Source organism: Leptonychotes weddellii, chromosome 6 (assembly GCF_054177405.1).
Source record: "Leptonychotes weddellii isolate Sample4059 chromosome 6, ASM5417740v2, whole genome shotgun sequence".
Lineage (NCBI taxonomy): Eukaryota > Metazoa > Chordata > Mammalia > Carnivora > Phocidae > Leptonychotes > Leptonychotes weddellii.
The window spans coordinates 60,821,868-60,833,143 of record NC_138374.1 but is presented as its reverse complement, the minus strand read 5'-3'; the positions used below and the strand labels follow the sequence as shown (position 1 = coordinate 60,833,143).

The 11,276-nt window shown below is 44.1% G+C and overlaps 1 protein-coding gene across 2 annotated transcripts in view; it reads right to left on the bottom strand.

Annotated features, from left to right (window-relative positions):
* Nucleotides 1-5,130, bottom strand: part of RAB4A (RAB4A, member RAS oncogene family) — a 46,602-nt gene extending 41,472 nt beyond the window's left edge. The window contains exon 1 of one of the 2 annotated variants that reach the window (XM_081824236.1): nucleotides 4,891-5,130. In XM_081824236.1, the coding sequence (XP_081680362.1) occupies nucleotides 4,891-4,921 (31 nt within the window). In that variant the 5' untranslated portion in view covers nucleotides 4,922-5,130. The remainder of the gene's footprint in view (nucleotides 1-4,890) is intronic. The other variant, XM_081824234.1, reaches the window with a different exon arrangement.
* Between the last annotated feature and the right edge of the window lie 6,146 nt (nucleotides 5,131-11,276).

Here is an 11,276-nt window from a genome sequence, read left to right as displayed (position 1 = left end):
GGCATGTGTCCTAATGGAGTTCTCAGAAATGGGAAAAAAAAAATCCATTCCAACAGTCTAATCAATCTCTAGAGGATGGTTTATGAGAAGAAATTCAAGAAACATCAGCTTTCTTCTCATTCCAAAGAAATATTCAGAGCAAAGAACATAAACACACTAGCCTGGTTATATATGATAAAAGTAACCAGTATAGTACTGACCCTTGCCAAAGAATCCTGTTACGGATAATTCCATACAAAGGGCCCAAAGTGCAAGATACTTTTCACAAAATGTGGGTGATGTGGCCCTTAACCGAAGAGGTATTACCATTATTATTGTTAGAAGTAAAGTTCACATTTATGCTTACACGGAATCATTTTTCAAGGAGCACAAAAAGCTCTGGAAATACCATTTACTTAAGTCATTATGATATTCCTATGAAGCTGTGGCATTTGTTACCAATAGTCTGAGTCCCCAAATAAATTATACCTAAACCCCTTCTGACATACCCCTGCCAGAAACCACCGAGCTCATCCCTGCCCGGGGAGTTCTCTTCTGTTGCTGCACATGAGCTAGAGATGCAGCTCATCAGCAGCTGCACGGCTACCAGCCGCAAGAGGCAAAATCTAGCACAACTGCTCACGTCCCTGTGCTGAAGAACCTTGGGATGCTGGGTCTTCTTGCCTTATAATCCACTAAACTGGCCCCAACTTCACCTTCTCTTGCCTCTTGTAGGGTAAACAGTAACTTGAACTATGTTAAGGGGTCAGTTTAAAAGACAGAAACCAACTGGATCCAGGAGATAGGATGATGAAGAAATAAAAATGGGTTTTAACTTTCTTTTAGGCAAATGGGTACATGGGACAAATAGAAGGTTGGGGAGTAGGTGTGGGTAATTAGTTGGGTTTGGGACGCATTGTGTTAGGACACCGCAGGCAATCCAAATGGAATAGTTAGGTAGGGAGCTGAATATAAGATATTAAGCCTGAGTGAATGATATGACTGGAAATAAAGATTTAGGAGCAAGACATTCACAGGCAAGGACTGATATGCTTTATAGTTTGAATGACTGTGAAAAATTATCACAGACGTTTGCTTCTCTAAAGAACAATATTTTCAAAGGTCTATGCCCTGGACCAACAGCACCTGCCTGACCTGGGAGCTGATCAGGTGTGGAACCTCCATCCACCACACATCTACTGAATCAGAACCTGTGTGTTCACACACCAGAGGACTCAGGGGCCCATTAGTTTGAGACCCACTGGTGTAGTGTTCCCCAAACTCTGGTTCTTAAAATGTTCACCCATTTTCAGCAAATGAGAAAAAGAAAAATACAAACATTAAACATAATAAATACATTCAATTTAGAGAAATGTCCTTTATCTCGATGTTATATGCTTCCTTTGTGGACCTTGTTTACATGTCCTGTCTTTTATGAAATTAAGGTAATGGTTATCTTGGTGATTTCTCTAATAGTAAGTTATTTTATACTTTCTTGGTACCACATCACTTGAGCGATGTTATTTCCTTTGCCTAAAATATCCTCCTTACTCTACCTCACCTATTAAGCCCCAATTTCTCCATGAGTCATATTCTAACTACCAAAGCCTATGTATTAGTTTCTTAGGGCCGCCATAACAAAATACCACAGACTGGATGGCTTAAAACTAGAGAAATTTATTGTCTAACAGTTCTAGAGGCTGGAAGTCTGAAATCAGGTGTCTGGAGGGCCATGCTTTCCCAGAAGGCTCTAGGAAAGGATCCTTCCTTGCCTCTTCCTAGCTTCTGGTGGTGGCCAGCCATCCTTGGTGATCCTTGGCTTGTAGATGTTACCACTCTGATCTCAGCCTGCATCTTTGTATCCCATTCTCTCTCCATATGTCTATGCCCAAATTTCTCTCATCTTACAAGAATACCAGTCATTGGATTAGGGCCTACCCTAATCCAACAGGACCTCATCTTAACCTCATTATTTTATGCCTATTTCCAAATAAGGTCACATTCACAGGTACCTGGGGTTAGTACCTGAACATATCTTTTGGGGGATACAATTCAACCCACAACAGTCAATAATGATATATTTTTAAAAGAAAATCTCTTGATAATTCTCCAAATTATGTGGTAAATACTATAATGCTGTGCTTTCAAAATAAAGCACAAAATAAAAACATTAAGACTATTTTGTAATAAAAATCAGCACAAGACCCATCATTTGTGTTCCTGTTTCACAAACTGTGTTCACTGTAGAAAGCATAAACTCCAAAGGGCAGAGATTTATCTTAGATTTTTCCCCAGTGGTAGACTGCTTTAGTCCTTACTTTTTAAATTTTTTTCCTAGCACTTTTGGCACCACTTATATTTTTTAGCTCCTTTCTGACCATCATTGCTTGGTACTACCTACTCAACTTGTTAATTCTGTCTCACAAGTCTTGGTGTCAGGAATTACTTAGGGCCAATTTCTGACCTCCCAAGTCTTAGATGGCTGGAGTTCCTCAGGAAGTTCTAAGCCATACTAATTGGCCAAGGCTTTAAGAATGCTGTGAATCTGACAATATTTGGGAAACACTGTTTCAGTTCAGAGATATTCAGATCCAGCGTTTCAATCTGAAACTTAAGATTTCAATTTTGTATTACAATATTATATACAGTATTCGATATTATATACAGTATGTCGTTATACAGTTTCAAGGCAGCAAAATGTTGACTACTACTCAGTCTATGGGACGTGAAATATTGCCTTAATATGCTAAAAAACAGGTAGATATAGCTCATTAATGGTACTTTGTAAGCACTGGCTCTTTATTTTTTATCCTATCCCTGTCGAGCTACAGAGCCTCCTTTTCTGGAAGAGAAAATGACCGTTCAGCACAAAGGAATTTAAAGGTTAGGGACCCATTCCTTTGTCAGCTATCTAAGAGGCAAATGATTGTTTTACTTTTGGGGGAACAGTGCTGTGCAAATATGGTCAATGATAAATGAAGGTGACAGCTTAGGACTTTTGGTTGATTCTTATTTTAGGTTCGAAATTTCAACTGCCATATTTGCTGTTTCTAAAACTAATTTTCTATTCCATTAGTTTCCTCTAATTACCTCTATTAGAGGAAAAGATGAAACTGCAAGTAAAAAAGTAAAAACATATTTGGGAGGTATCATGACATAAGAATACTGTTGGTTAAAGCCTTTTGATCATTATTTAATCAGTTAATCTGTGGTGCTCAAAAGTTCAATTAACTGTGTCTAAAGTGAAGTAGAGATATGTGGTATTTTGTCAAGGTTATTTCATATAAGACAAATGAAAAAGCTTTATCTTCCCAAACTCTTCCAGTCCTTTCTTACTAATTCATAATCCCCACTTGGGTTTTCTTATTTAGACTTTCCACCCCTCCCTAATGCTCCTTATCCAGGTTAAAGGAAAAAAGTGTGGGGTAAGGAGCTTGAAAATAAAGTACAGCCAAAAATTGCTAGAAAATGGATTTTCTTTACAAAATCTCTGACTGTGGTTCTCTACAGGGAGAACCAGATCACATGGATGCACAGGACCATGTGCAGCTCTGACAACACAAAAAACGCTATCGACTTCCTGGAGGATTTCCTAAGCCTTCTAGGAATAGATGTAAGGCCCCAAGTGGCACCAAGAACAGGGCAAGCACAAGTCACAGGAGGGGCTGAAGGTGAAGCCAATGCACTGTGACCTCACCCCTCTTAGAAGAAAGGTGGACACCTTCCAAAGGCCCTCTCTGCCTCCCCCTCCCCCATGTCCCACTGTTTAGGCTCCCATTTTTGGAGCTCCATTTCTCTCCGACGCTGTCTGGCCCTGGGCATCTGCTCCATGCTGGCTGGTTACTACCTCCTCGGCTCCCCAGTCTGGGTCAGGTTTCCTTCTAACATCCCTTCCTAGAGCACACTCCTTCAGAACTCCTGCCCGGAGTTTTAAGCTACTCATTCGTTAGTGTCGTGACGGCATTAACTCGGTATCCCCCACTAGACTGCATGCTCCGAGACCAGAACCACGCCTGTTGTGTTGCCTGCAGTGTGGACAGCGCCTCCTAGTACCCTGCCGGCTCCATCATGCCATTCCACGCCTATTTGTTGACCGAGCAGCAAGCAGGCCAGCACAAGTGATCTGAGTTCAGGTACATACTTTTGAACTTGAACCTCTCCCTGGGATTGTAAAACTCCCAAAGTCTTAATCTGAGAATGCACACATCTGAACAAGTGATTAGAGACTGGTAAACATCTCCTCAAGCCTGATGCAAAGGAGACGTGCAGGATATTATTTATTTTTACCACGCAGGGCTAAAACAAAACAAAACAAAAACACAGTATATGAATTGGGAAGGCTTTCGATTACTCAAAAATTATTTGTGGAGACCCCTCCAGGGGTGGCTGTTTTAGGGGAAGCAAAGATTAAACAGATAGGGCTCTGCTTCCAGGGTGTTTATGGTTTTAAAAAGGCACATTGATAAATAGTCGTAATGCAACCCCAAAAGGACTAAAAGCCCGAGAGACCGAGAAACAGAAATAAATGAGGCGAGAGGTCTCCGAAGGAAGGCATGGATTAGTCTATCGATTACTTCTCATTGCAATCCCAGGGCAAAGAAAGGAATTCCAAACCAGGAAAGGTCAAGCTGGAATATTCGAGGAACACACTGAAATGCAGCCGTCGCCCTAAGTCCTTCACATCCCTCGCTGGGGACAATATCGCAGAGGAAAGTCTTAAACTGGCTTCCCAAACCCTGAGCTATTGAAACTGGACTAAGAAAGGGAAAACCCCAAGGATGCGAGCGCGGAGGAAACTTGAAAAAGCAGGTCACGTAAATGCTGCACACAGCCCGGCCCCCGCGCCCCCGGCCCCCCGGCCCCCGCGGCCCCCGCGCGCCGCCGGCCGCCTCGCCCCGGCCGGCCTCGTACCGTAGGTTTCGGACATGGCCGTCTGCGACATCTTGGGAGCGGCACCGCCTCTCGCCCGGTCACCGGCTGCAGTTCGGGCCGGGCCGGCGGGAGGGAAGGGTTGGGGTCGTCCTCCGCGTCTCGGTGGGAACGGCGTGGGGCAGGAAACCAGAGGAGGGAGGGGCCCGCGGTCCCCACGGAAACCGCCGGCCACCCCGCGGCTGCGGCCCTGCCGGACTGCCGGCTCCGCGCAGGCGCACGGCCTCCGCCCCCCGCCGGGCCCGGACGAGGGTGGGGAGGAGGAGGAGGAGGAGGAGGGGGAAAGGGGGCGCGAGGCCCGGCCCCCGCCGTGGTCGCGCGTGCGCAGGCAGCCTGCGGCGGGTGCTAGGCGCGGGGAGGCCGGGCCGGGGGCGGGGGGCTCCGGGCGCGGGAAGGCGGGGGAGGGACTCGGCGCACGGGGAGGGCGGGGCGTGGACCGAGGGGTGCGGCTGGCTAAGGTCGGCTTGCAGGGGTGGGAGGGGCCTGCGATCTGTAGGCTTGGGGGTGACCGAGTGCTGGGGACACCGGGGTCTAGCTCTTGGATAGAGGTGGTCCTGCCCGGTTGGCCCTCCTCAGTAAAAACTTCGTCGTCGTCCTGAGCCCCTCTCAGGCAGGAAAAGACTTCCTCCCCTAAAGACTAGCTTTATGATCAATCCGGGAATGTGGTTAATGTGTAACTAGGAGGCAGTAGCCCCAGGTGTCCAGCTAGAGATCAGCCCTGTGGGCGGGGAGGCTGGCTTACCTGCCGTGCAACTGAGCTTTCACTCAAAGCTGCCAGGCCCTCTCCTGTAGGGCTAGGGCTGGTGTCTGGAGAAAACTCTCAGAAGCTTAAGGTGCGCTGGTGCTGGAGAATCCCCAGAAGACCGTAGACATTGGCCTCTCTGCAGCCCACTGTAGGGGAATCTAGCTTATAGGCAGGAAGCATCTCTTGATCCTCAACTACGGTTAGGAGTTGTTGGCTGGGTATTTTGATTTAAGGCACAAAACTGAATTCAGAAGCCCCTTCTGCTGGAAATGGCAGAGATAAACATTTATTAGGAAGAGAATTTTGGTTGGGAGTTTGCTCCATCTGAACATGATCAGGGCCACATCGTATCTCGTAAGACCCAACTTTATTCAAAAGATATAGTAGAATACTAAACATATGCCTTGGCTAAGCTCCTAAGTAACTTGGACTGTGGGGAAATGCTAGTAAATACGTTTTTTTTCCTAGTCCATTTGGCTCCATCCTCCACATAAATTGGCATCAGACTTCACTGAGGCCTTCCCCCCTTCCCCAGTGGCCATTTGGCTTTACATTTTATTCTTTCTGATCCTAATAGCAAATAAATATATCCTTGCTTCTAAATGAGAGAGAAGGCCCCATGCTGAAATATTGTGAGAACTATAATTTCCTAGAATTATTTTGTATATGCTTCTTGTTCAACGGCTGAGATACTTTGTTGCTTTCTTATTTGGTTTTCTGCATGTTAGTTTTAATTTATACTACTGAGTATAGCAGGCTAATCTGATTCAAATGATTTCAGAAGAAAGACAGGGATCCCATTCTTTGGATCTAAGTTTTCTTCCTGCCAGAAGCTTCTGTGGGTAAGAAAGGAGTCACTGCCTTACGGTGATTGCTTGGGTTATTGACAGAAACTGGACCTCAAGGTCTCTGAAACCTGGACAGAGTGATAGAAATAAAAATTAAGCTGCTATTTCAAAACTGAGAACAGTTTTCTATTCTTAAGACCATGAAGACTTAGATAGACCTTTGGGGAAAACTCTTTGTTTTGGAAAAACTACCCAAAGAAGTAATTTAGTTTGCAAATAAAAAGCCAGATATCACAACTGGAAAAGGAAATACTTGAGCTGAGATTTGAAGGAGCTAAGTTTTTTGAATAATAATATAAAAGATCCTTTGCATCCTAGTTACTTTGGATCTTTGAGAGAAAATAAATTTATCCTAAAAACTTCAGAGACCACTTTGATTCTGAGGTGCTGTTGATTGTGTGAAAGGAAAACTTACTGCAAAATTAGTGTTTTCTCCAGTTATTGGCTCCTTTCTCTTTAGGGGAGGTGTGTGATAGAGTAAAAGTAGGTTTCCATAAGCCTAAGCACACTGGAGATTTGTCTACAGGAAATGAAGGGAGAAGAATTTCTTCCAAAATAGATCCACTCCTCCTACCCACGCCTCCTTAGGTTGGTGGGTCCTGCAAGTTGCTGATACTTCCCTTCTTGCTCTCCCGCAGTGCTTCACATTTAGTGACAAATTAGGAACCTCAGGGGGCTGCCAGCCTCACAAGGGTTCCTGTTCCCCAGGACTGGCAGAGGACCACATGGGGTGGGACACAGATGGACAATGACTGAGGGGCCTTTTAGACTCCTAGGCATAGGGTTGGACCCAGAACGGTGGGTCCTTGGAATGAGAATCCAGCACAAACTTGACATTCCAGAAAGCAGTGGCATTGGGCATGAAAGAACGTGGCATCCTCAGCTGAACTAGACTTGGTGGAGCGCACTGGTCACGGTCTGTGAGGCATGGTGACTTTACTAGGTGGCTAGAGTTGAAGAACATTAAGCCAACTGTGTCTGAGTCCTCAAGGACTCAGAAATATCTGGGTGTTACTTTGCGAAGGAGCCAACTTCTTCCCAGGTAGGTAGAGGCTGGAAAAGGTGATGTCAGTTAAACACACAAGCTGGTGACACTTGTGACACGTACTCTTCGGTTGGAAGAGACCTCAGAGGCCACTGGACCATTTGCTTTCCAGGGCCATTTAAAACTACCACCTCTGTAACTAGACACATCTGTTGTTAGGGAATATTTGGTCAGGAGGGGCTAAATTAGCTGCAATAACAAAGATCTCCCAACATGCCTGTGACTAACACAAGAAGTTCATCTCTCACTCAGACCACCTGCCCCACTCATGCTGGCTCCATGTGAGCACTCACAGACCCAGGCTGACCCAAATCTCATGGAAGCACACACTCCCACCATCACTCGGGCAGGAGAAGAAACCAACACTAATGGTGCATTAGCTCAGGATGATCCCATCACGGGTGGGTAGAATCACTTCTGTTTATGTTTTATGGGCCAAAGCAAGTCATGTGCCCACACCTGATTTCAAAGAGAATAGAGAGTGCAATATTGTTATGTCCCAGAAGGAAAAGAGAAGAGGTTGTATTTGGAAAGATGTGATGACTACCATAGAACTTTGTACCTGTCCAGACAGCTTATTCTGCTTTGATTTTAAACGGCTTCATTGAAGTGTAATTGACATAGTTGCACATATTTGAAGTATACACATGATAGTTTTTGGTATAGGGATTCTTCTGGACCTTGTGTGTGTGCTGGGGATTGATGTAAAAATTAGAGGGGATTCTTTGCACACATTCCTGCACTGAGGAGCAGGTGAGGGCTCGAAGGGGACCCTTCGTGACTCTTTGGTGCTCTCTGTGTGCACAGCTCCCTCCTCTCCTTACTGTGCCCAGAGGACTCCCCGGTCCATCTCCCCAGCTCAGGAAGTTCTACCTCCTCCTCCTTTCTCCAACCCCAGAGCTCAGTCTGTGGGTCTCTATCCACATTCACTTACTCCTCAGTGGATCTCATCCAGTTGTGAGGCTTTAAATACCACCTAAAGTTAATGCTTCCTAAAGCTCTCTCCTGCCTACACTTCTACGTACAGTTGTTTATTTCATACCTTCATTTGAACACCTATTAGGCTTCTTAATACTAAAAATAAAAAGCAAACATCTAAATTCCTCAACTGAACCCGTGCCTTCTGCAGTCATCTATCTCAGTGAGTGGCAGCTTGTGCAGGACAAAATCTTGGAGTCCTCCTTGATTTCTCGCTGCCCCTCAGGCCGACATTTGGTCCATCTTCAAGTTCTCTGCCTTTGAAACATCCAGAACATAGCCACTTCACCCCGTGCTGCTCCCTTTTGGTCCAAGCCTGCCTCACCTCTCTCTGCATTATGCCCCTAACTGGCCTTCCTGCTTCTGTCCTTGTCTCCTGACAGTCTCTTCTCAACACAGTGGTCAGAGTGACCCTATTAAATGTAAGTACACAAAAACAAACCCCAAAAGAACAATAGCCCTTTAAAGCAGCCAGGGTTGGGGGCAGATAGGTGGGCGGGGGCGGGGGGCGGAGTGGAATATAAGTTCCATCATGTCACTCTGCTCCAAACGCTTCATCTCATTTACTCACCCTGGCTTGAGAGATCTTCTATGGTCTGCCTCCCCTCTGACTTCTTTCCTTCCATCCCCTGCCCCCCATTCTTTTGGCTCTGATCACATAAGCCTTCTTGTTGTGTTTTGAACACATCAAGATGTTGGCCTCAGGGCCTTTGTGCATGCTCTTTCTTCTGCTGGAATGCTCTTGTCCTAGATGTCTACATGGTTTGTGCCCTCACGGTCTTTATGTTCTCTGCATATGTTTTATACCTTTCAGATATAAAATAGTCACCCTTCTCCTCCCCTCCCCACCCTCCCCAGCATTTCATACATTCCCTACTTTGGGTGCCCCCTCAGAGCATTTACCACCGCCTAACACATACATGATTTATTAGTATAGGGTCTGCTCCCCCTCTAGATGATAAGGTCTATAAGAGAAGGGGTTGTATCTGTCTTACTCTCTGCTCTATCCTCATGCCTAATATACTATTTGGCGTACCAAATCCTCAATAATTAAATAGTTATTGAATGAGCAAATGACTGAAATAAAACTCAGCAGGTCTCGATTTAATATGGATTTAATTTAGTGTAATGAACTTAATTTTAAACTTGTTGATTTATAGGAAATTTAAAAGCTGATCTTCTAAATTCCACCATGTAATTGTGGAAAGGCTGTAATAAAACCATTTTAAAGTATCATCTAATACTAGTGTAATTTATTGTGTACTTAATAAATACTAGGTATAGCGTAAGTGCTTACACATAATATTGTACAACCTAGTCCTTACCACAGACTCATGAGGTAGGTATTATCCCATTTTGTAGACGAGGAAACAAAGGTTCAGGTGTATTACGTAGTTTGCCCCAGTTCTCAGGGCAAGTGTGTATCCATGCTGGGATTTTTCTCTAAAACCACACTAAACGAGACACCTCTCCTTTTCATCTATAATGTGTAACAGGAAAAAAATGCAGTATGAAAACCTCCGAGACAAAAGTGTGACTTCACAAGGCATCAAACTGTTCAGTGTAAGGGAACCTATGGACGATAGTGCCTTGGGGTCATGCCGTGTTCTGGGTGCTCTCCGTAACTTCCCTGGACTCTCACCTGACAAGGTCGCCTTCCTCACCCTACTTTCACAGTTGAGGATGGCTCCAAGCCAGGGTTCTTTACTGCACTATGATGCTAAGTAAGTCTGGAAGTGGGAGTGGGCGGATGTTTCTGGGAGCAAAAATTCCCCGAACGCCCTTATAAATTAAGCATAAGCTCAAGCTAGCTCTAAGCTAGAACATAACCCTGAAGGTAACATCCAATTCTCCAATACTGAACTGAACTCTTTGAACTTATTTCTAAAGGCAAACAGACTTCTGTTTATCCAAGAATATGCTGCCAATGTTCCACGGAACAGTATGCAGTGTGGAAACTAGAGTTGGAGATACATTTCTTAGTGATGTGATAATTCCTCACCTTCATCTTTTAATTTGAAAGTTACCAACAAATCTTCTTAGGTCTAATGGGAATGCTTCTCTGCTTATTTCTGCATTTAACAACATTTATACTCAGGGATTTTTTTTTTTTTTAATGAGTCCTTTTAATTTTTGTTCTGCATTTCAGTGAAGAGGATTTTCTGGTTCCTCTTTTCTTTTAATCATGTTTTAGAGATCAGATTAACCATCCGGCTGAGGATACTAGAATACATCTGTTTTTTTCCCCCACTTTCTGGTAAAAGTATCATAAATTATCTTTGTTTTATTTTTCTATTTTTCTAAACTGTGTTTTAAATCAAATGGTCTGCTTTCAGTCTGGTTTCTTGTTAAAAAGATTGTTTGCAAAATGAGTGGGTTTTGGTTTTTGTTTTTTGGATTTTCCTCCTGATCAGCAAATACATTTAGCCAGAATTTTCTGTTATGGGCTGATTTTTTTTACTTTAATCAGCTTTATTGAGGTATAATTTATATACAATAAAATTCAACAATTTTAAATGTACGATTCCATACAAATTATTTTTGACAACTTTTACACAGTCATGTAGCAAACAACAACACAATCATCATATAGAATCTTTATATCACCCCCAAACTTCATTCATGCCCTTTTGAAATGCCCTCTGGGCTGACTTTTTTTTTTTTCTTTTGAGAGAGAGAGAGCATGAGCAGGGGGAGGAGCAGAGAGAGAGAGAGAGAATCCTCAAGCAGACTCCCTACTAACTGTGGAGCC